General features: G+C 47.5%; 1 protein-coding gene across 3 annotated transcripts in view; it reads right to left on the bottom strand.

Moving 5' to 3' along the window:
• Window positions 1-543: 543 nt before the first annotated feature.
• LOC129851149 (SLIT-ROBO Rho GTPase-activating protein 2-like) overlaps window positions 544-26255 on the bottom strand; it is a 178622-nt gene continuing 152910 nt past the window's right edge. For 2 of the 3 annotated variants that reach the window (XM_055917479.1, XM_055917477.1), the window contains exons 12-24: window positions 26161-26188; window positions 25712-25742; window positions 24061-24121; window positions 23641-23718; window positions 23331-23465; window positions 18816-18921; window positions 12720-12944; window positions 9270-9334; window positions 6913-7111; window positions 5981-6109; window positions 4719-4944; window positions 4529-4639; window positions 544-4402 (exon numbers count right to left, since the gene is read on the bottom strand). In XM_055917479.1, the coding sequence (XP_055773454.1) occupies window positions 3908-4402; window positions 4529-4639; window positions 4719-4944; window positions 5981-6109; window positions 6913-7111; window positions 9270-9334; window positions 12720-12944; window positions 18816-18921; window positions 23331-23465; window positions 23641-23718; window positions 24061-24121; window positions 25712-25742; window positions 26161-26188 (1889 nt within the window). In that variant the 3' untranslated portion in view covers window positions 544-3907. The remainder of the gene's footprint in view (window positions 4403-4528; window positions 4640-4718; window positions 4945-5980; window positions 6110-6912; window positions 7112-9269; window positions 9335-12719; window positions 12945-18815; window positions 18922-23330; window positions 23466-23640; window positions 23719-24060; window positions 24122-25711; window positions 25743-26160; window positions 26189-26255) is intronic. The other variant, XM_055917478.1, reaches the window with a different exon arrangement.

The raw sequence follows: 26255 nt of genomic DNA on the forward strand, positions 1-26255 counted from the left end.
TGGCTTATATTGTGTACTACACCCATAGCGCTCAATGTAATTTAATTTATTGGACACTTCCAGTTTGATCATCTTGGTTGGAGAAGCACAGATAATAATATTCACATTGTTGATGAATTCCAGTCCTGGACTATTAAAAATAACTGTAAGAGGTGTTCCTCGAGGTTTCCTATTCAATTATAGGCAAATAGAACAAACCTTGCCTCTAGTAGATATCTCAAACCACATTCTGATTGTTGTTGTAGAAGAATCGAGGAGGAGACAAGAAAGAAGCCTCTGTCAGGCCCTGTGGAAGCAGATCTTCTGAAGACACAAGTGTGGTCAATGGACAAGAGTCTCATCCATGTGTGTGTGTGTGTGTGTGTGTGTGTGAGTGAGTGAGTGAGTGAGTCAGAGAACCAGATGCATGCAATCCATCATCCTCATCATCATCATCATCACCATTATCACTGGCATCATCAATCCTATCATCATCATCCCTGTTACCATCATCTTCATCCCTATCATCATCACTGTCATCATAATCTCCACAACAACGTAGACACCTTTATAGCAAGCAATGTTTATTTAAAAAAAGTATACTACAAGAACTACACATAGAATTATATAAGGTCTATTTGATTAAACTACTATTGCTATTACTGTACAATATTGTACCAGAAAAAGAGTGTACCTCTGTAATGTACAACATTGTATATACAAAGTACATCTTAACACAGGATTCTCCAGTAATACAGAGGCAACTATACATATATTTGACATTACAGTCGTTTTTTAGATCTTGTGTTTTCAAATGGACAAGAAATGCATATTTAACAATAGTTAATCATAGTAAAATCCTCCTCATTCAATCAGTCCTGGAGAACACCATGTCATTATGATGCATGATGATTGATTTGAGCTCAACGGATAATATGGTGAGGACACTGAGGCTCCTAGCTCCTATACAACAAAGCCAGGATAACACAGACACCAACCACAAAGCATCACCCATGAGTGTATGTTCGTATGATGCGTGTTAATGCCTATTCACCCCACCCCACACACACACGCACAATCCCTCCAGTTGCCAAGATGAGGTAAGGGGAGCAACACAATGTAAAATACATCTTAAAATACACACACAGAGATAAAACATTACAATTATAATTAAGTCCCCTGTTACAGATCATTTGGGAATGCAATAATACAAGTATATATCTGCATGGTGGGGAGGAAGGAATAAGGGAGAAACCAGACAGAGGGATATTAGTGTGTCTGTGGGAAGAGAGGCAGAATGCTAGGAGAAAGGTACAGAGAGAGCAGGGTGATAGGGAGAGATGTCTGCTGCTTTTCTAGCCTCAAGGATCTCTAAGCCCTGACATTAAATATCCTGGTCTCAGACAGTGTTAAAGCTGTCAATAACTAAAGCACCCTGCCGCCTCCCACTAACCTTGACCAATCAAAACATTCTGTCTCCTCCCCTTGACGAATCCCAGTTCAGACTTCAGAAAATGCTACAGTGAAAGACAGGACAGGACCGGTTTGAGATTGATCACATGATGCGGCAGACAGTTAGGGAGTCACAGCAGAAGTTCTCTTAAAGACGAGCACAACAGAACAGACCTCAGGGCTGTTCCTGTAACTGATTTCATTGGATTATATAAATCCAATCAATTATTGGATGCGGGTTCACCATGACACACATCAATGCTATTGGAAGAGGAGCGACAGAGGAGACAGTGTGACACTTTTCCTGTTGTCCTCTGTCTTTAGTGGCTGGGACTGAGAACTAGTCAGTCACACAAACATTAAGCCTAGTGATCAGTGATACTGGTAGCAGAGTGGCTCTGGCAACACAGGTTCTGCTGTTTTGTGTCCCATCCTGTTGGTCCCCATGTCTCCAAAGAGCAGGCATTAGTTGGTTCCCTTAATGATGAGTGGTTAACTCTGACTTCTGAGAGCTGTGAAGGGTCACTGACGCACACACACACACCCAACACACACGTAGACGGCTACAAAGTTTAGTATTACATATTCTGAGGATAAACTAACAAGTGGAAGAAAATAAGCATTAAGTAATATGTTTATGAATGCGCTTGACGAGGTTTGTTCGTGCTTGTATCTAAACAAACTCTTCCACCTCATTGAGATTCCTCATCTGCACATGTCCAGTTATCACCATGGTTAATAAACTATACATGTAAAAATACCCTTTTTGCTGATTTTGTCTGGAGTAATAACTGGTGTGAAGCTGGTGTAAGAGACGCGTTTGGTAGTATTGAAAATAGATGCAGTCAATCAGCACTGTGACTGCTGTGGCCCCAGCATGCGAGGAGAACCTGAAAGGCATTTAGCTGCCACAGAACACACACACACACATGTGTATGTGTGTGTTTATTCCACTTCTGTTACAGAGCGTATATTAATGCTGGGAGTCTAAGGGAGAGAGAAGCAGCAGGCCTGGCATGCTGCTAAGCTGATGAGTCTGTCAGACTCTTATTGCTAAAGAAAGGTTGGTTATTGAGAACAGCCATGTCGTGCACTTAAACACCAGCAAGAGGTGCTGTTGGAAAGCTAGACAAGCATTGCATTATGTGGGTAAATACAGAATGTAGAGAAGGACTTTTAACTATTGTCCTGCAGGGCCCCATCAATACACACCTGGGACATTGGTGATCGGGCTCTCTGGCCAATCAATTACATTACAACTTCCACTTAGAAAAGTAAAGCAGCATTCATTTGGCCCCTGAGGGGTGCTAATTGAATAGCCCCGATGAAGAGTATAGTAGAGTCTAGTAGAATACAGTAGAAAAGAGCGTGGTGTATAGCAGCTTTACTGGTGAGCGTTGTTGTTAGAACGAGTCACCACAACACTTAGCTTGCCTACACACAGGAGGATCAGAGACATAGCCTAATCCTCTTCTCTCCATGTAGAAACAGGCATTCCACTGCCCTCTCAAACAGGCATTCCACTGCCCTCTCAAACAGGCATTCCACTGCCCTCTCAAACAGGCATTCCACTGCCCTCTCAAACAGGCATTCCACTGCCCTCTCAAACAGGCATTCCACTGCTCTCTCCATCCATCCATCTATCTGTCTGTCTGTCTCTGTCTGTCCGGTTTGGCTGATCCAGTGTTGAAGCAGCGAGGGAACGTGTAGCCAGAGAAAGTGGATACGGAGTTTCTTCTGAGTTATATGATGTTCTGTGTTCCACAGTCTGTCTGTGTGTTCTCAGAGTGTGGATCCAGGAGTCACACACTCACACAGCCATCCAGGTGAACCATGTCCTCCTGTCCTCTCCAGTCTTCTCAGGGTTCTTTGGGGATAAAAGGAGAGACTGCCTGGGAAATGTCCTTAAATGTTCCATCTATTCAACATCAAATAGTGCTCTCAAGTATAAGGTATGTGACACACATCTCACACAGGCATGCTCACACACACCTCACACAGGCACACACACACACACACACACACACACACACACACACACACACACACACACACACACACACACACACACACACACACACACACACACACCAGCCCCGCTCACACACACACACACACACACACACACACACACACACACACACACACACACACACACACACACACACGCAAACACACACACACACACGCTCACACACGCTCACACACGCTCACACGCCTCACACAGGTTTGCCTGCACATACACACACCTCACACCAGTATATACAGCACAGGTTCCATATCTCTTTATTGTCATGCTGTATGTTCGTTTTGATCCCTTGTTTGAGTCATGGAGGCTTTATACAGTCTAACCCCCATAATGCTTAGTTTGGGAGGGTAAGCTGATCCTAGGTGGGAGCTATCCCACTTGTCATTGGGTGAGGGGAGATGGGGCAGTGGTTTGTGTATGGAAGGGGAGCGTGTGTGATGTCACTCCTCAGGCGGGGCAGGACTTGTCGTTTGGCTGGGGTGGGGGTGGGGGAGGAGGGGGGACAGTGGAGGTTGGGGACCCCATAGCCGGACTGCTGCTTCCTCCTCCCTTGGGGAAGACCACCGGCTTGGGCCGCGTGGCTGGAGGACGAGGCTCTCGGAAGGAGGGAGTGGAGAAAGCGAGGGCTGAGGAGGCGAGAGAGGAGGGCAGGGGGCTCCTGGGATAGGAAGGGCGGAAGGAGGAGGGGACGTCGCTAGCGGACGAAGCGCTGCGTTGGAGAGGGTGTGAGTGTGGAGATCCTGCGCCGTCGCTGTCCCTCAGCAGACGGGAGTGGAGGGGACTGGAGGGCTCTGATGCGCCCCCTCCTCCCCCACCACACACACCCTTCAGCTGCTCCAGAGTGTCCAGCACCACGTCGGGGGTGTGTGTGTGCTGGACAATGCTCTGCCTCTCCAGCTCTCTCAGCTCTCTCAGAGCAGAGCTCATTGCCACCTCGATATCCTGAAACAGACAAGGAGATATCAGACAGAGATTCAAATCAGAACACACACACACACATTTGGTAGGGCTGAGATGTGAGGGGTCAAAGGTGAGAGGTGAGGTGTCAGAGGTCAGAGGTGGGCGAACCTGTGAGGTGGGCTCCAGCTGAGTGATGACCTCAGGGTCCAGCGGTCTGTGGTTGCTGAAGCTCTTAGAGCGCCCCGCTGTGGTCGCTTTGCGGAACTGAGGGCTTTCCACCTGCACAACAAATAACACTCCTTACAATCAGCAAAACAATAATGATAGATAATATTACCCAGCAGTAATAAAAAGCTACCTTGGTCTTGAGAGAGGAGTGGCGTGTGATGGAGGAGTTGAGGACACTGTGGGCGCTGACCGGTCGTTTGTCTCCGCCCTCTTTCACCAGAGCCCCTCCCACAGGCAGACTGGCCGTCCTCACACTCCCGCCAGTCGCCCCCGTTGGGGGTACGTCACCCCCTTGTCCTCCCTCAGACACCCGGAAGGTTCTACGGATACTCCCCAACTCCGGCTTCTTCCTCATCCTGACAGAGAGCGGAAGAGAGAGAGAAGGGGGGATTGGATTGGTTAGAGACAGAGAGAAGGGGGGATTGGATTGGTTAGAGAGAGAGAGAGAGAGAGAGAAGGGGGCATTGGATTGGTTAGAGACAGAGAGAAGAGGGGATTGGATTGGTTAGAGAGAAGGGGGGATTGGATTGGTTAGAGAGAGAAGGGGGGATTGGATTGGTTAGAGAGAGAGAAGGGGGGGTTGGATTGGTTAGAGAGAGAAGGGGGGATTGGATTGGTTAGAGAGAGAGAGAGAAGGGGGGGGGGATTGGTTAGTGAGAAGATGAAAAATCAAAGAACATTTTATATGTCAAATTTTAGACCAAGTGGCAAACAATAATGCAGGCACTAGGGATGGGGTGTGAGCAGGCGGGTCTGGGCAGTAATGCACTAGGGATGGGGTGTGAGCAGGCGGGTCTGGGCAGTAATGCACTAGGGATGGGGTGTGAGCAGGCGGGTCTGGGCAGTAATGCACTAGGGATGGGGTGTGAGCAGGCGGGTCTGGGCAGTAATGCACTAGGGATGGGGTGTGAGCAGGCGGGTCTGGGCAGTAATGCACTAGGGATGGGGTGTGAGCAGGCGGGTCTGGGCAGTAATGCACTAGGGATGGGGTGTGAGCAGGCGGGTCTGGGCAGTAATGCACTAGGGATGGGGTGTGAGCAGGCGGGTCTGGGCAGTAATGCACTAGGGATGGGGTGTGAGCAGGCGGGTCTGGGCAGAGGAGATGTAGTCGTTGTTTGTATGTGTCTGTAAGTTGTCATTTGGATGTATACATTTGTTTCTGTTTTTGGAATGTAAAAAAAATCTGTTGGTGCAGTATACGAATTGTAGTGGGTCCAGGGTGTTTGGGATGATGGTGTTGATGTGAGCCATGACCAGCCTTTTAAAGCACTTCATGGCTACAGACATGAGTGCTACGGGGCGATAGTCATTCAGACTGAGATCTAATTGGGTCAGTGAAGGTGTAAATGAGGAGATGATGCGTTGTGATTGGTTCTTGTGTGTGTCTCTTACTTGTTGAGGTTGGCCAGGTAGACATCAGCTACATGAGCTCCAGTGGGAGAGGCAGCGATGCCCCTAGTGGACACTTTCTCCTCCTGCAACTCCGCCTCAGTCTTTGGACTGCCTCTGCCCCCGTTCGGCCTGTAACATACACACACATAATCACACTACAGCCCCGTCCATCCTGGAACACACACACATAATCACACTACAGCCCCGTCCATCCTGGAACACACACACATAATCACACTACAGCCCCGTCCGCCCTGGAACACACACTCACACACACACACACACACACACACACACACACACACACACACACACACACACACACACACACACACACACACACACACACACACACACACACACATATATTTACACTACAGCCCCGTCCGTCCTGGAACACACACACACACACACACACACACACACACACACACACACACACACACACACACACACACACACACACACACACACACACACACACACACACATAATCACACTACAGCCCCGTCCGTCCTGGAACACACACACATAATCACACTACAGCCCCGTCCATCCTGGAACACACACACATAATCACACTACAGCCCCGTCCGTCCTGGAACACACACACACACATATTTACACTACAGCCCCGTCCGTCCTGGAACACACACACACATAATCACACTACAGCCCCGTCCGACCTGGAACACACACACACACACACACACACACACACACACACACACACACACACACACACACACACACACACACACACACACACACACACACACACACACACACACACACACACACATAATCACACTACAGCCAAGCCAACTAGAACACCATTCTCTCATCTTGTCTATGGTGGTCTGCGCTGTACTGGTCTATACTGGTCTGAACAGGTTTGTACTTGTCAAAACACTGGTCTTCTGGTTTCTTACATGTCCTGAACCACTATGTACTGGTGAGGCAATAGTCCGTCCAATCCGTTGTGTTGGCCCTCCCACCAGTCATCACTGACTCGCTGGAAAAGGAGGAGAGACGCGCCCTTATTAAACGACAGCTCCCGGTTGGTCCGTCCAGAGTAGTCGAAGCGAGCAATGGCCACTATTGGGTCAGATTCTGAAACGATCAACAAGCCTGAGAGTCAGAGAGGGAGCGAGTGAGAGAGAGAGAGAGAAGGAGAGAGAGAAAGAGGGGAGATGGAGAGAAACAGAGAGAAACAGAGAGAGAGGGAAGAGAGGAGGAGGGGAGTAACAGAGGAGAGAGAAGGGAGAAGGGAAGGAGGGGTAGGGGTAGAGAATGGGAGGCGGGTTAGTGTCAAGCAGGTTAGTGACACAGAAGTTGGTGACAGACAAAGGGGTTGTGGCGCAGGCAGTCATATTGTAGTGATCGTACAGCTGTTATAAAGTGTGGGTTATAAGAGGTCCGAGTGTGGCTGTATGGTGTGGTCTGCTAGCGGGGACGGGTGCTGTTAGAAGCAAAATGTTGAAGTGAGAAGCAGAATGTTGATGTGAGAAGCAGAATGTTGATGTGAGAAGCAGAATGTTGCTGTGAGAAGCAGAATGTTGATGGGAGAAGCAGAATGTTGATGTGAGAAGCAGAATGTTGATGGGAGAAGCAGAATGTTGATGTGAGAAGCAGAATGTTGATGTGAGAAGCAGAATGTTGATGTGAGAAGCAGAATGTTGATATCAGAAGCAGAATGTTGATGTGAGAAGCAGAATGTTGATATCAGAAGCAGAATGGTGATGTGAGAAGCAGAATGTGGATGTGAGAAGCAGAATGTTGAAATCAGAAGCAGAATGTTGATGTGAGAAGCAGAATGTTGATGTGAGAAGCAGAATGTTGATGTGAGAAGCAGAATGTTGATATCAGAAGCAGAATGTTGCTGTGAGAAGCAGAATGTTGATGTGAGAAGCGGAATGTTGATATCAGAAGCAGAATGTTGCTGTGAGAAGCAGAATGTTGATATCAGAAGCAGAATGTTGATGTGAGAAGCAGAATGTTGATAGCAGAAGCAGAATGTTGCTGTGAGAAGCAGAATGTTGCTGTGAGAAGCAGAATGTTGATGTGAGAAGCGGAATGTTGATATCAGAAGCAGAATGTTGATATCAGAAGCAGAATGTTGATGTGAGAAGCAGAATGTTGATATCAGAAGCAGAATGTTGATGTGAGAAGCAGAATGTTGATATCAGAAGCAGAATGTTGATGTGAGAAGCAGAATGTTGATATCAGAAGCAGAATGTTGATGTGAGAAGCAGAATGTTGATATCAGAAGCAGAATGTTGCTGTGAGAAGCAGAATGTTGCTGTGAGAAGCAGAATGTTGATATCAGAAGCAGAATGTTGCTGTGAGAAGCAGAATGTTGATATCAGAAGCAGAATGTTGATGTGAGAAGCAGAATGTTGATAGCAGAAGCAGAATGTTGCTGTGAGAAGCAGAATGTTGCTGTGAGAAGCAGAATGTTGATGTGAGAAGCGGAATGTTGATATCAGAAGCAGAATGTTGAGATCAGAAGCAGAATGTTGATGTGAGAAGCAGAATGTTGATATCAGAAGCAGAATGTTGATGTGAGAAGCAGAATGTTGATATCAGAAGCAGAATGTTGATGTGAGAAGCAGAATGTTGATATCAGAAGCAGAATGTTGATGTGAGAAGCAGAATGTTGATATCAGAAGCAGAATGTTGCTGTGAGAAGCAGAATGTTGCTGTGAGAAGCAGAATGTTGATATCAGAAGCAGAATGTTGATATCAGAAGCAGAATGTTGCTGTGAGAAGCAGAATGTTGCTGTGAGAAGCAGAATGTTGCTGTGAGAAGCAGAATGTTGCTGTGAGAAGCAGAATGTTGCTGTGAGAAGCAGAATGTTGATGTGAGAAGCAGAATGTTGATATCAGAAGCAGAATGTTGATGTGAGAAGCAGAATGTTGATATCAGAAGCAGAATGTTGCTGTGAGAAGCAGAATGTTGCTGTGAGAAGCAGAATGTTGCTGTGAGAAGCAGAATGTTGATGTGAGAAGCAGAATGTTGATGTGAGAAGCAGAATGTTGATGTGAGAAGCAGAATGTTGATATCAGAAGCAGAATGTTGATATCAGAAGCAGAATGTTGCTGTGAGAAGCAGAATGTTGCTGTAAAAAGCAGAATGTTGCTGTGAGAAGCAGAATGTTGCTGGGCATCAGGCTGCGTGTCAGTGGGCAGAGATCAGTGGGCTTCAGCTAATTACAGTTCACAGAAGAATAATGGGAACATGTCTTTAACTGTGTGTGCGTGTGTGTACATATTGCTGTGTACTCACCATCATCGCTGTTGTGGATGACAGAGATGGTGTCAGGAGCAGGTTCTTCCACTAGGGGGGGCTCACTGAGAGAGAGAGAGAGAGAGAGAGAGAGAGAGAGAGAGAGAGAGAGAGAGAGAGAGAGAGAGAGAGAGAGAGAGAGAGAGAGAGAGAGAGAGAGAGAGAGAGAGAGAGAGAGAGAGAGAGAGAGAGAGAGAGAGAGAGAGAGAGAGAGAGAGGAGAGAGAGTGAGAGAGAGAGAGAGAGAGTGAGAGAGAGAGAGAGAGAGGAGAGAGAGAGAGAGTGAGAGAGAGAGAGAGTGAGAGAGAGAGAGAGAGAGTGTGTGTGTGTGTGACTGGTGGAACCGCTGGTCATGCAGCAAAACAGACCAGATATGTACATACGTTTTCCCTGAGGAAGTGTGTGTGTGTACCATGTGGTCACCTTCAACTGATAAACACACACACACACACATTTCAGCTCAATTAGCTCATATGTTTATGAAATGAGAGAGTAAATAGTTTCAATATGACAACCTCAGATACTTCCTTCCATTCATCTAGTTTCAAGCAGACACTTCAGGTCTGGCCAGAGATAGAGACATCTTCTTCACCAGAGAAACCTTTGCAGTTTCTGTATACCGTAGCTGTATGGTATAGTGTCTCTGAGTTGCTTTGAGAAGCTGCCTGGCCTGTCTGGTCTGTCTGCTGGTCTGCTTTACTACTAATGGACTGTCCACACACAGTGTCTGGTCTGGTTCCACCTGTCACACCCTGATATGTTTCACCTGTATTGTTATAAACATCTGACATTCTAACTGTCTGCCTCCTGTCTTGTTATAAACATCTGACATTCTAACTGTCTGCCTCCTGTCTTGTTATAAACATCTGACATTCTAACTGTCTGCCTCCTGTCTTGTTATAAACATCTGACATTCTAACTGTCTGCCTCCTGTCTTGTTATAAACATCTGACATTCTAACTGTCTGCCTCCTGTCTTGTTATAAACATCTGACATTCTAACTGTCTGCCTCCTGTCTTGTTATAAACATCTGACATTCTAACTGTCTGCCTCCTGTCTTGTTATAAACATCTGACATTCTAACTGTCTGCCTCCTGTCTTGTTATAAACATCTGACATTCTAACTGTCTGCCTCCTGTCTTGTTATAAATATCTGACATTCTAACTGTCTGCCCCCTGTCTTGTTATAAACATCTGACATTCTAACTGTCTGCCTCCTGTCTTGTTATAAACATCTGACATTCTAACTGTCTGCCTCCTGTCTTGTTAAAAACATCTGACATTCTAACTGTCTGCCCCTGTCTTGTTAAAAACATCTGACATTCTAACTGTCTGCCTCCTGTCTTGTTAAAAACATCTGACATTCTAACTGTCTGCCCCTGTCTTGTTAAAAACATCTGACATTCTAACTGTCTGCCTCCTGTCTTGTTAAAAACATCTGACATTCTAACTGTCTGCCCCTGTCTTGTTATAAACATCTGACATTCTAACTCCTGTCTTGTTATAAACATCTGACATTCTAACTGTCTGCCCCCTGTCTTGTTATAAACATCTGGCATTCTAACTCCTGTCTTGTTATAAACATCTGACATTCTAACTCCTGTCTTGTTATAATCATCTGACATTCTAACTGTCTGCCCCCTGTCTTGTTATAAACATCTGACATTCTAACTGTCTGCCCCCTGTCTTGTTATAAACATCTGACATTCTAACTCCTGTCTTGTTATAAACATCTGACATTCTAACTGTCTGCCCCCTGTCTTGTTATAAACATCTGACATTCTAACTCCTGTCTTGTTATAAACATCTGACATTCTAACTGTCTGCCTCCTGTCTTGTTATAAACATCTGGCATTCTAACTCCTGTCTTGTTATAAACATCTGACATTCTAACTCCTGTCTTGTTATAATCATCTGACATTCTAACTGTCTGCCCCCTGTCTTGTTATAAACATCTGACATTCTAACTGTCTGCCTCCTGTCTTGTTATAAACATCTGACATTCTAACTGTCTGCCCCCTGTCTTGTTATAAACATCTGACATTCTAACTGTCTGCCCCCTGTCTTGTTATAAACATCTGACATTCTAACTCCTGTCTTGTTATAAACATCTGACATTCTAACTGTCTGCCTCCTGTCTTGTTATAAACATCTGACATTCTAACTCCTGTCTTGTTATAAACATCTGACATTCTAACTGTCTGCCCCCTGTCTTGTTATAAACATCTGACATTCTAACTGTCTGCCCCCTGTCTTGTTATAAACATCTGACATTCTAACTCCTGTCTTGTTATAAACATCTGACATTCTAACTGTCTGCCCCCTGTCTTGTTATAAACATCTGACATTCTAACTCCTGTCTTGTTATAAACATCTGACATTCTAACTCCTGTCTTGTTATAAACATCTGACATTCTAACTCCTGTCTTGTTATAAACATCTGACATTCTAACTGTCTGCCCCCTGTCTTGTTATAAACATCTGACATTCTAACTCCTGTCTTGTTATAAACATCTGACATTCTAACTGTCTGCCCCCTGTCTTGTTATAAACATCTGACATTCTAACTCCTGTCTTGTTATAAACATCTGACATTCTAACTCCTGTCTTGTTATAAACATCTGACATTCTAACTCCTGTATTGTTATAAACATCTGACATTCTAACTGTCTGCCTCCTGTCTTGTTATAAACATCTGACATTCTAACTCCTGTCTTGTTATAAACATCTGGCATTCTAACTCCTGTCTTGTTATAAACATCTGACATTCTAACTCCTGTCTTGTTATAATCATCTGACATTCTAACTGTCTGCCCCCTGTCTTGTTATAAACATCTGACATTCTAACTGTCTGCCTCCTGTCTTGTTATAAACATCTGACATTCTAACTGTCTGCCCCCTGTCTTGTTATAAACATCTGACATTCTAACTGTCTGCCCCCTGTCTTGTTATAAACATCTGACATTCTAACTCCTGTCTTGTTATAAACATCTGACATTCTAACTGTCTGCCTCCTGTCTTGTTATAAACATCTGACATTCTAACTGTCTGCCTCCTGTGTCTGCATCTGGGTCTTATCCTGTCATGTTAGCCTGTGTGTGTTTGTTTGTTGGTGTTTGTGTGTGTGTTTGTGTGTGTGTGTGCTTGTTGGTGTGTGTGTGTGTGTGTGTTTGTGTGTGTGCTTGCTGGTGTGTGTGTGTGTGCGTGTGTGTTTGTTGGTGTGTGTGTGTGTGTGTGTGTGTGTGTGTGTGTGTGTGTGTGCGTGTCTTGGGCCTTAGATCAGTGCTCTGTGGGCAAGCTGATCCTCCTGGCCCCTTTGACCTGGACCAGAACAGATCCACAAATCACCCCCCGCCCAGGGTCTCTGGTGTTTATCCCACTGATAATATATATGTATAGGAACGCCTCTCTACCTCACACACACAGTGGCCCCTCCTGCCTCACCACTCACCAGTACTCATCGGTGGCCCCTGGGCAGGTGTAGACGGGCCCCTGCAGGTCCCCTGGTCCGGGGAAAACCCCGTCATGGTGGATGATGATGGTCTTGATGAGCTCGTTAACGTGGGCCTGGCAGGACACCTGGTCACAGCTCTCTGGGACTGACATCAGAGTGGGACCAAAACAGATGGCCAGGTTATAGGGATCCATCATGTTGTCCTCACTGTACTGGGACAGGCTGGGGAGAGAGGACATGAGGTTATAGGGATACATCATGTTGTCCTCACTGTACTGGGACAAGCTGGGGAGAGAGGACAGGAGGTCACTGTACTGGGACAGACTGGGGAGAGAGGACAGCAGGTTATAGGGATCCATCATGTTGTCCTCACTGTACTGGGACAGGCTGGGGAGAGAGGACATGAGGTCACTGTACTGGGACAAGCTGGGGAGAGGGGACATGAGGTCACTGTACTGGGACAGGCTGGGGAGAGAGGACAGCAGGTTATAGGGATCCATCATGTTGTCCTCAATGTACTGGGACAGGCTGGGGAGAGAGGACATGAGGTCACTGTACTGGGACAAGCTGGGGAGAGGGGACATGAGGTCACTGTACTGGGACAAGCTGGGGAGAGAGGACAGGAGGTCACTGTACTGGGACAGACAGGGGAGAGAGGACATGAGGTCACTGTACTGGGACAGGCTGGGGAGAGAGGACAGCAGGTTATAGGGATCTATCATGTTGTCCTCACTGTACTGGGATAGGCTGGGGACAGAGGACAGGAGGTCACTGTACTGGGACAGGCTGGGGAGAGAGGACAGGTGGTTATAGGGATCCATCATGTTGTCCTCACTGTACTGGGACAGGCTGGGGAGAGAGGACATGAGGTCACTGTACTGGGACAGGCTGGGGAGAGAGGACAGCAGGTTATAGGGATCCATCATGTTGTCCTCACTGTACTGGGACAGGCTGGGGAGAGAGGACATGAGGTCACTGTACTGGGACAGGCTGGGGAGAGAGGACAGGAGGTTATAGGGATCCATCATGTTGTCCTCACTGTACTGGGACAGGCTGGGGAGAGAGGACAGCAGGTTATAGGGATCCATCATGTTGTCCTCACTGTACTGGGACAGACAGGGGAGAGAGGACATGAGGTCACTGTACTGGGACAGGCTGGGGAGAGAGGACAGCAGGTTATAGGGATCCATCATGTTGTCCTCACTGTACTGGGACAGGCTGGGGAGAGAGGACATGAGGTCACTGTACTGGGACAGGCTGGGGAGAGAGGACAGCAGGTTATAGGGATCTATCATGTTGTCCTCACTGTACTGGGACAGGCTGGGGAGAGAGGACAGGAGGTTATAGGGATCCATCATGTTGTCCTCACTGTACTGGGACAGGCTGGGGAGAGAGGACATGAGGTCACTGTACTGGGACAGGCTGGGGAGAGAGGACAGCAGGTTATAGAGATCCATCATGTTGTCCTCACTGTACTGGGACAGGCTGGGGAGAGAGGACAGGAGGTCACTGTACTGGGACAGGCTGGGGAGAGAGGACATGAGGTTATAGGGATCCATCATGTTGTCCTCACTGTACTGGGACAAGCTGGGGAGAGAGGACAGGAGGTCACTGTACTGGGACAGACTGGGGAGAGAGGACAGCAGGTTATAGGGATCCATCATGTTGTCCTCACTGTACTGGGACAGGCTGGGGAGAGAGGACATGAGGTCACTGTACTGGGACAAGCTGGGGAGAGGGGACATGAGGTCACTGTACTGGGACAGACTGGGGAGAGAGGACAGCAGGTTATAGGGATCCATCATGTTGTCCTCACTGTACTGGGACAGGCTGGGGAGAGAGGACATGAGGTTATAGGGATCCATCATGTTGTCCTCACTGTACTGGGACAAGCTGGGGAGAGAGGACAGGAGGTCACTGTACTGGGACAGACTGGGGAGAGAGGACAGCAGGTTATAGGGATCCATCATGTTGTCCTCACTGTACTGGGACAGGCTGGGGAGAGAGGACAGGAGGTCACTGTACTGGGACAGGCTGGGGAGAGGGGACATGAGGTCACTGTACTGGGACAGGCTGGGGAGAGAGGACAGCAGGTTATAGGGATCCATCATGTTGTCCTCACTGTACTGGGACAGACTGGGGAGAGAGGACATGAGGTCACTGTACTGGGACAAGCTGGGGAGAGAGGACATGAGGTCACTGTACTGGGACAAGCTGGGGAGAGGGGACATGAGGTCACTGTACTGGGACAAGCTGGGGAGAGAGGACAGGAGGTCACTGTACTGGGACAGACAGGGGAGAGAGGACATGAGGTCACTGTACTGGGACAGGCTGGGGAGAGAGGACAGGTGGTTATAGGGATCCATCATGTTGTCCTCACTGTACTGGGACAGGCTGGGGAGAGAGGACATGAGGTCACTGTACTGGGACAAGCTGGGGAGAGAGGACAGGAGGTTATAGGGATCCATCACGTTGTCCTCACTGTACTGGGACAGGCTGGGGAGAGAGGACAGGAGGTTATAGGGATCTATCATTTTGTCCTCACTGTACTGGGACAGGCTGGGGAGAGAGGACAGGAGGTCACTGTACTGGGACAGGCTGGGGAGAGAGGACAGCAGGTTATAGGGATCCATCATGTTGTCCTCACTGTACTGGGACAGGCTGGGGAGAGAGGACATGAGGTCACTGTACTGGGACAGGCTGGGGAGAGAGGACAGCAGGTTATAGAGATCCATCATGTTGTCCTCACTGTACTGGGACAGACAGGGGAGAGAGGACATGAGGTCACTGTACTGGGACAGACTGGGGAGAGAGGACAGCAGGTTATAGGGATCCATCATGTTGTCCTCACTGTACTGGGACAGGCTGGGGAGAGAGGACATGAGGTTATAGGGATCCATCATGTTGTCCTCACTGTACTGGGACAAGCTGGGGAGAGAGGACAGGAGGTCACTGTACTGGGACAGACTGGGGAGAGAGGACAGCAGGTTATAGGGATCCATCATGTTGTCCTCACTGTACTGGGACAGGCTGGGGAGAGAGGACAGGAGGTCACTGTACTGGGACAGGCTGGGGAGAGGGGACATGAGGTCACTGTACTGGGACAGGCTGGGGAGAGAGGACAGCAGGTTATAGGGATCCATCATGTTGTCCTCACTGTACTGGGACAGACTGGGGAGAGAGGACATGAGGTCACTGTACTGGGACAAGCTGGGGAGAGAGGACATGAGGTCACTGTACTGGGACAAGCTGGGGAGAGGGGACATGAGGTCACTGTACTGGGACAAGCTGGGGAGAGAGGACAGGAGGTCACTGTACTGGGACAGACAGGGGAGAGAGGACATGAGGTCACTGTACTGGGACAGGCTGGGGAGAGAGGACAGGTGGTTATAGGGATCCATCATGTTGTCCTCACTGTACTGGGACAGGCTGGGGAGAGAGGACATGAGGTCACTGTACTGGGACAAGCTGGGGAGAGAGGACAGGAGGTTATAGGGATCCATCACGTTGTCCTCACTGTACTGGGACAGGCTGGGGAGAGAGGACAGGAGGTTATAGGGATCTATCATTTTGTCCTCACTGTACTGGGACAGGCTGGGGAGAGAGGACAGGAGGTCACTGTACTGGGACAGGCTGGGGAGAGAGGACAGCAGGTTATAGGGATCCATCATGTTGTCCTCACTGTACTGGGACAGGCTGGGGAGAGAGGACATGAGGTCACTGTACTGGGACAGGCTGGGGAGAGAGGACAGCAGGTTATAGAGATCCATCATGTTGTCCTCACTGTACTGGGACAGACAGGGGAGAGAGGACATGAGGTCACTGTACTGGGACAAGCTGGGGAGAGAGGACAGCAGGTTATAGGGATCCATCATGTTGTCCTCACTGTACTGGGACAGACAGGGGAGAGAGGACATGAGGTCACTGTACTGGGACAAGCTGGGGAGAGAGGACAGCAGGTTATAGGGATCCATCATGTTGTCCTCACTGTACTGGGACAGGCTGGGGAGAGAGGACAGCAGGTTATAGGGATCTATCATGTTGTCCTCACTGTACTGGGACAGGCTGGGGAGAGAGGACAGGAGGTCACTGTACTGGGACAGGCAGGGGAGAGAGGACAGGAGGTCACTGTACTGGGACAGGCTGGGGAGAGAGGACAGGAGGTCACTGTACTGGGACAGGCTGGGGAGAGAGGACATGAGGTCACTGTACTGGGACAGGCTGGGGAGAGAGGACAGCAGGTTATAGGGATCCATCATGTTGTCCTCACTGTACTGGGACAGGCTGGGGAGAGAGGACATGAGGTTATAGGGATACATCATGTTGTCCTCACTGTACTGGGACAGGCTGGGGAGAGAGGACAGGAGGTCACTGTACTGGGACAGGCTGGGGAGAGAGGACAGCAGGTTATAGGGATCCATCATGTTGTCCTCACTGTACTGGGACAGGCTGGGGAGAGAGGACATGAGGTCACTGTACTGGGACAAGCTGGGGAGAGGGGACATGAGGTCACTGTACTGGGACAAGCTGGGGAGAGAGGACAGGAGGTCACTGTACTGGGACAGACAGGGGAGAGAGGACATGAGGTCACTGTACTGGGACAGACTGGGGAGAGAGGACAGCAGGTTATAGGGATCCATCATGTTGTCCTCACTGTACTGGGACAGGCTGGGGAGAGAGGACATGAGGTCACTGTACTGGGACAAACTGGGGAGAGAGGACAGGAGGTTATAGGGATCCATCATGTTGTCCTCACTGTACTGGGACAGACAGGGGAGAGAGGACATGAGGTCACTGTACTGGGACAGGCTGGGGAGAGAGGACAGGAGGTTATAGAGATCCATCATGTTGTCCTCACTGTACTGGGACAGGCTGGGGAGAGAGGACAGGAGGTCACTGTACTGGGACAGGCAGGGGAGAGAGGACAGGAGGTCACTGTACTGGGACAGGCTGGGGAGAGAGGACAGGAGGTCACTGTACTGGGACAGACTGGGGAGAGAGGACAGGAGGTCACTGTACTGGGACAGGCTGAGGAGAGAGGACAGGAGGTTATATTGAAGGGTTAAACCTGAACACATGCAAACACAAACACACACAAAATGGTTCATCTATAAAGCTCTCAGGCAGCTCATAACCTCTTCAGCGTGCTTGTCTTTCTATTCCATACCACTTAATAAAGAATGCATTTGATTGGTGCTTTAAAGGGAGTTTCCACCATAATTTATTGCGTGAATGAGTTCACCCCCGGGGACAAAGGTAGACAGTTTGACCACAACCTCAAACCTCAGACATCATGGTGTGTGTGAGTTATGGAGGATGGAGGTATGTGACAGAGAGAGAGCAGAGGATGAGTCCTGGGGGATAGATAGGGTCAGGTGTGTTGGGGTCATGTTAAATCACTTGGACCAAATGGACCAGCTCCAGGCTGGATTTATGATGTGGTCTCTCGGGAACACTGAAAACTACCTCTCAAGTTACACTCCTCTCTCTCTTTTCCCCTCTCTCTCTCTCCCTCTCTCTAAACCTTCGCCCCCACAGAGTGGAGGGTTTAGTCGTCAAAGCTAAGACTCAATTAGATTTGGTCTATTTTAGGTGTGTGTGTGTGTGTCTTTGTGGTGGTAGGAGCATTAGAAGTGAAGTCTGTAGCTTGGTCTGTGTGTGTGTGTGTGTGTGTGTGTGTGTGTGTGTGTGTGTGTGTGTGTGTGTGTGTGTGTGTGTGTGTTGTTGTTGTTGTTGTTGTTGTTGTTGTAGTAGTAGTAGTACTAGTAGTAGCATTAGTAAAGGGTGATTTTGGCACGTCTACTGTCCTTTATGACCCAGGACGGACAGACACATTCATACCAGCCTGGGAAAAACACACACACCACAGACTCACACACGAGCGAGCACACATCACTGGCTGGAGAAACCATATGGCTACACACAGATAGGGGGAGAGATGGAGGGAGGAAGGAGACGTTGTGACTGGGTTTGTGTAACCAGTGGCTAAGTCAGTGGCTGGAAGTGCAGTCAACTAGTGTTACTCACGGGTTCAGATGGAGCTGTAGTAATGTTCAAGTAGCGTTGTAGTAGCGTTAGTACAGTGTTACTCACTGGTTGAGGAAGGCGAACAGGTATCTCATGATGATGAGAGTGTTGCTGGGCAGAGTCAGCAGAACCTTCCTGATGTGGACAGCCCTCTCCTGCAGGTTCTCCATTGCTGAAACAGTACACACACACAAAGGGTTAACACACACACACACACACACACACACACACACACACACACACACACACACACACACACACACACACACACACACACACACACACACACACACACATCGCACAATACACACACACACACACACACACACACACACACACACACACACACACACACACACACACACACACACACACACACACACACACACACACACACACACACACACACATACACACACACACACCTATTGTACTCAAATGTACTTGTTCAATGAATAGGAATGTTTATATATATAACAGAAAGAATGTTAGCTGTTATCCTGTTTATCTCGCTCTTAACAACTTAATAGTTAGTAGTCACAGTATTTCTGACTGCTATTCTTTCTTTTGTAACATGAAATCGCTATCAGTTAGCATGTGGAACATTCAGGGCCTAAACTCATCAACCTTTGGACTGAAGAGTTTAGCACTGGAGTTCAACAAAAACCTTAAAGATGTTGATGTCATCATTCTGCAGGAGACATGGTGTAAGGCTGACATTGTCACTCACTGTCCCACAGGTTACAGAGAGGTAATTGTACCGTCACAGAAACACAGCTCTGTCAATAGAGGCAGAGACTCTGGAGGACTGATCATTTGGTACAAATCCGAACTACAACATCTAATTGACCCCCTCAAAATTGGCAAATATTACATTTGGTTAAAACTGAAAAAATAACTTGTACTGACAGAAAAAGATGTGTTCCCTTGCGCAATTTATATCCCCCCCTCAGAATCCCCATATTACTCAGAGGAGATCTTCCCCACCCTTGAGGAAGAGACGTGCCATTTCCAGGCCCAGGGAAATGTGCTCATCTGTGGGGACACAAATGCGCGCACAGGAACACTACCTGATCTAACGAGCACACGAGGGGACAGCTTTATTACAGGCCATACTGTTTCTAACTGCCTTAATCTCCCCCATAGAAACAACAGTGACAGCACCGTCAACAAAAACGGAAGGGATCTGTTGCAGCTCTGTAGAAGCCTGGGTCTGTACTTTGTCAATGGTAGGTTACGGGGGGACTCTTTGGGGAGATTCACCTACTGCTCACCTCTTGGCCACAGTACAGTAGACTATATGATCACAGACATTGACCCTTTCTCTCTCAGCTCATTCACTGTCAAGCCACTAACACCTCTGTCTGATCACAGCCAAATTACATTGTTCCTCAAAAGAACAGACATGGAAACAACCACACATTCACAGCCCAGTAAGCTGTACAACATCAGAAATTCATACAGATGGGCCCAAAACAGCACAGAAGAATACCAGAAAGCAACCTGGAACCAAAATATCCAAACACTCTTAGATAACTTTCTGGATACCACATTCACTCACAGTAAAGAAGGCATCAATCTAGCAGTACAAAACATCAACTATATATTCAGGCAAACGGCAAAAGGAGCACAATTGAAATTGATAAAAAACAAAACAAAAAAGATCACAGATGACAACTGGTTTGATGCAGATTGTAAAATTATAAGGAAAAAAATTAGAACACTATCCAACCAAAAGCACAGAGACCCAAATAATGGTGAATTACGCCTTCATTACTGTGAGACTTTAAAACTCTATAAACGTACACTCAGAACCAAAAAAGCACAGTACAACAGAAAGCAGCTGACGCTAATTGAGGAGTCCATAAACACAAACAACTTTTGGCAAAATTGGAAAAAATTAAAGAAATCTAAACAAGAGGAATTAGCGATACAAAATGGTGACATATGGACAACCCATTTTAAAACACTCTACAACACCGTTCAAATTGACACAAACGCAGAACAACGCCAAATTCATGAGAAGTTGAATGGATTAGAAAAAGCTATAAAGGACAACCAAAATCCACTGGACTCCCCAATTACTGACCAGGAGCTCTATAAGAAACTTCAGGCTCTCAAATTTAAAAAGGCATGCGGACCTGATGGCATCCTAAATGAGATGCTCAAACTCACTAGTGCAAAATTTCAATTGGCTATATTAAAACTGTTTAATTTGATCCTGAGTGTAGGTTATTTCCCTGACATCTGGAATCAAGGACTCATAACCCCAATCTTTAAAAACGGATACAAATTTGACCCTAACAATTACAGAGGCATTTGTGTGAACAGTAACCTGGGGAAGGTTTTCTGTAGTATTATCAATGTAAGAGTTCCAAACTTCCTTAATAAGCACAATGTCTTGAGTAAAAGCGAAATTGGATTTATACCAAAACATCGCACGACCGATCATATTTACACCCTACACACCCTGATAGGTAAACATGTCCACCAAAATAATACCAAAATATACGCTTGCTTTATCGACTTCCAAAAAGCATTTGATTCTATTTGGCATACAGGACTGTTCTACAAAGTTATTGAAAGTGGTGTAGGGGGTAAAACATATGACATAATTAAATCAACGTATACTGGCAATACGTGCAGCATTAAAATTGTCAAGAAAAGAACAGAATTCTTTAACCAGGGGCGGGGCCTTCGTCAGGGTTGTAATCTGAGCCCTGCACTCTTCAATATTTATATCAACGAATTGGCCACTATTCTAGAAAAATCCTCAGCCCCTGGTGTTAGTCTCCATAATTCAGAGGTTAAATGCCTACTCTTCGCAGATGACCTATGCCTGTTGTCACCCACAGCACATGGCCTACAGCAGAGCCTGGATCTGCTAGAGCAGTACTGCCAGACCTGGGCCCTGGCAGTAAACCCCAAAAAGACTAAAATAATGATTTTCCAGAGAAGATCCAGATCTCAGGGAATTAGACCAAAGTTCTCAATTGGTACAAAATATATAGAGTACTGCACACACTACAATTACTTAGGTTTAAAAATAAGCTCAACTGGACACCTTAATGAGGCAGTGAATGAACTGAGAGAGAAAGCACGCAGGGCATTCTACGCAATTAAAAAGCAAATTCAAATTGAAATACCTATTAAAATTTGGCTAAAACTAATTGAATATGTCATTGAACCAATTGCACTTTATGGCAGCGAGGTGTGGGGTCCACTTGCAAAACAAGATTTCATCAAATGGGACAAACATCCCATTGAAACCCTGCATGCAGAGTTCTGTAAGATTCTCCTACATGTCCAGAGGAAAACTACAAACAATGCATGCAGGGCAGAATTAGGCAAATATCCACTAATAATAAAAACTCAAAAAAGAGCAATTAAGTTTTGGAAACATCTAAAATACAGTGACCCCCTCTCATACCACTACCAAGCCCTGCAATACCAAGAGCTGAGCAAAGAAAAGAGTCCCCTCATCCAGCTGGTCCTGGGGCTGAGTTCACAAACCTGTTCTACTAACACACTGAAGCCTCAGGACCAGAACATCCAATCAATCAGAATAAACCAAATTACAACACAGTCAAAACAAAACTACATTGCTTATTGGGAAACACAAGCACAAGCACAGAGCAAAATGCAGTGCTATCTGGCCCTAAATCGACAGTACACCGTGGCTAACTATTTGACTATGGTTACTGATCAAAACCTTAGAAAAACCTTGACAAAGTACAGGCTCAGTGAGCACAGCCTTGCCATTGAGAAGGGTAGACACAGGAAAACCTGGCTCCCTGTAGAGGAAAGGCTGTGCAACCACTGCACAATAGCAGAACCTGAGACGGAGCTGCATTTCCTGACAAAATGTCAAAAATATAAAACAATTAGAGAGTGTCATTTCCCCAAATTTGAAACTCTTATTCAAGGTTTCAAAGACCTCTCTGATGAGGATAGGCTACCCGTCCTGTTGGGGGAGGACGCAGAGAGCTGTGGGTTGGCAGCGCACTACATTGCTGCCTGCCATAAGTTGAGGGACAGTGTCTGACAGACCAATCAACCTGCACATGTACTCTACTGTATGTTTATTGTTATTGTTGAATGTAAGGTTATTTTGACACTTAGTTATTGTTGTTACTGTTGTCCCGTTGACCATTTTGATTCTCATTTTTATATTGTAAATAAGCTTTGGCAATATGTACATTGTTACGTCATGCCAATAAAGCAAATTGAATTGAATTGAATTGAATTGAGAGAGAGAGAGAGAGAGAGAGAGAGAGAGAGAGAGAGAGAGAGAGAGAATATGAGGGAGGGAAAAAAAGAGAGAGGATATGAGGGAGAGAGAGAGAGAGAGAGAGAGAGAGAGAGCGAGAGCGAGAGAGAGAGAGAGAGAGAGAGAGAGAGAGAGAGAGACTGTTAGTTATAGCAGAAATAGGAGACAGAAGGAAAGGGCCACAGCTGGACACAAACTGTAACAGACTTCCCCTGAAATACACAAACACACACACACACACACACACACACACCACTCTGAACAGTGTATAGTAAGATAATGTAAAAGGCGTGGGTCTGGCGGAGACTCACAGACACAGGATATGATGTCATGGAAGACTTCCTTGGGGAAGAGGGCGTGGTCCAGTCCTCTGAAGTAGAGCTTTAGAACACCAGCGATGGAGTCCATGTCATGATCATTCTGATCTCCTGCCAACGGGTCCTCACCTACAGACGGGGTGGGGGAATAAAGACAGAGAGAATGTGAAAGAGAGAAAGATCGGGTGGGGTAAGAAAGAAGCGGAATGATATAAGGCGGGGTAAAGGAATATTGTGAGAGATAAGCAGGTCCTTCTGTTTATGCTATGGCTGGTGCTGGGCTTTCTGGGTAGTGTAGTCTTACCTCTCTCAAAGGCGTTCTTGATGTCATTGACCTCCACCTGAGAGCCAGACACTCTGAAGATGCCCTCATGGTGCAGACCTGCAGACAGAGGGGAAGAGATACAGAGAGAGAGGTTGGGGATAGAGAGTGGAGAGAGAGAGGGGGACGATAGAGAGAGGGGGAAAGAGAGAGGGGGGAGAGAAAGATAGAGAGGGGGAGAAAGAGCGCGCGAGAGAGAGAGAGAGAGAGGGGTGTTACTGATCTTCTAGATGACAGACACAGGCCCTTCATTCTTCTGTTGTGTTTCAATCATTTATATTGCAAATTCACAATACTTAGGGCAAAGCCAACAACAAAAAATCCATCCACACAGGCAGAGACACAGCCAATCCTTGGCCCAGGAAACAGAGCCAATCTGAGTTCAGAGCAGGGCATCCTCACCATGGCGACTGATGAAGCGGATACAGCTCTCCACCATCAGAGGGATGACATGGCCAGCCTCCTGAGAGAGGAGGAGAGAAGAGGAGGATTAGAGGAGCATAGAATACACGGCCCAGGTAACCAGTAGGGGGGAGGGGAATGGGGAATGGAGAGGGATGGAGAGAATTCCCTGACCATTTCCCTCTAAGACAGCGGGGAGGAGGAGGGGAGGAGGGGAGAGAAGGATGGAGAGAATTCCCTGACCATTTCCCTCTGTAAGACAGCGGGGAGGAGGAGGGGAGGAGCTGAGAGAGGGATGGAGAGAATTCCCTGACCATTTCCATCTGTAAGACAACGGGTTGGAGGAGGGGAGGAGGGGAGAGAAGGATGGAGAGAATTCCCTGACCATTTCCCTCTGTAAGTCAGCGGGGAGGAGGAGGGGAGGAGCTTAGAGAGGGATGGAGAGAATTCCCTGACCATTTCCCTCTGTAAGACAGCGGGGAGGAGGAGGGGAGGAGCTGAGAGAAGGGTGGAGAGAATTCCCTGACCATTTCCCTCTGTAGGACAGCGGGGAGGAGGAGGGAGGAGGGATGGAGAAAATTCCCTGAACATTTCCCTCTGGAGGACAGCGGGGAGGAGGAGGGGAGAGAGGGATGGAGAGAATTCCTTGACCATTTCCCTCTGTAGGACAGCGGGGAGGAGGAGGGGAGAGAGGGATGGAGAGAATTCCCTGACCATTTCCCTCTGGAGGACAGCGGGGAGGAGGAGGGGAGAGAGGGATGGAGAAAATTCCCTGACCATTTCCCTCTGTAAGACAGCGGGGAGGAGGAGGGGAGAGAGGGATGGAGAGAATTCCTTGACCATTTCCCTCTGTAGGACAGCGGGGAGGAGGAGGGGAGAGAGGGATGGAGAGAATTCCCTGACCATTTCCCTCTGGAGGACAGCGGGGAGGAGGAGGGGAGAGAGGGATGGAGAGAATTCCTTGACCATTTCCCTCTGTAGGACAGCGGGGAGGAGGAGGGGAGAGCAGTAGGTACAGTAGCCAGTGTTGAGACAGAGTTCAGACAGGGAGAACATTATTTACACATGGATACAAGAGTCACATATCCAATTCGGCACACACAAAAGGAGTCAGACCTGCTTGAACCACACACACATCAAGGAAGAAGAGACGTCGGAGGGGGAAGCGCGGGAATACAGAAGCCAGCTGTTGCTAGGAGACAACTTCTTCCCTATTCCCATTGTTTAGGTTTTCCACAGATCACTATCTGACGAGGGCAGGGAATCTGGGAAACGTGTGTTGTTTTTGTTGTTGTGCATCTGTATGTGTGTGTGTTACATGTCTGTGTGCATCAGTGCGGTTGTACGCTGTTCAGAAGCTGCCTGCTGTTAGATCTCTGGACGGGGGTGTGACAGCAGAGGATCGTAACAGAAGGCTCCCACTAGGGGGCGCTAGCTACACTCACCACATGGTATAATAGACCAGAAGTCATATTTGCACAACGGTTTCAGATAGTGTAGTCTGTAGACCGAGCATAAGAAAGACATGGGGCTGGAGCGTAACACTACAGGACAGTGGACAGTTTCTCCAGGTAAAAGGTAAAACCACACACACAGCACAGAGAGAGAAGTACACATAGGAAACCACACTCTGAATGGAGAGAGAAATTACCTGATTCCGTAGTGCAGAGTTCCTCCTGTCACTGGAGAGGAGGAAGAGAGGGAAAGAGAGAGAGAAGGGGAGGGAGAAAAAGAAAGGAAGAGAAAAACATGGCTCTGTCATTACAGCTCCAGAGATACTATTTATACACAACTCTGTGTGAATGATCTATGTGAACTCATGCACACACACACACACACACACACACACACACACACACACACACACACACACACACACACACACACACACACACACACACACACACACACACACACACACACACACACACACACACACACACACACACACACACACACACACACACACACACACAATGTGCAATATTAGAATGAGTATGTACCCATAAACACACCCTTGTAGCAGTCAAACAGACCTTAGAGCCTACTATTGAATCTCCCAATGGTACGTGTGTGTGTGTGTTTCTTTACCACACCTACCTGGCAAGGCAACAGTCAGTCTTCTGACCTAAAGCAGGGAAGACACAGGAAGAGGGGGAGGGGAGAGAGAGCAGAGAGAATAGGAGGGAGGGAGA

The sequence above is a fragment of the Salvelinus fontinalis genome, chromosome 3, assembly GCF_029448725.1.
Source record: "Salvelinus fontinalis isolate EN_2023a chromosome 3, ASM2944872v1, whole genome shotgun sequence".
Lineage (NCBI taxonomy): Eukaryota > Metazoa > Chordata > Actinopteri > Salmoniformes > Salmonidae > Salvelinus > Salvelinus fontinalis.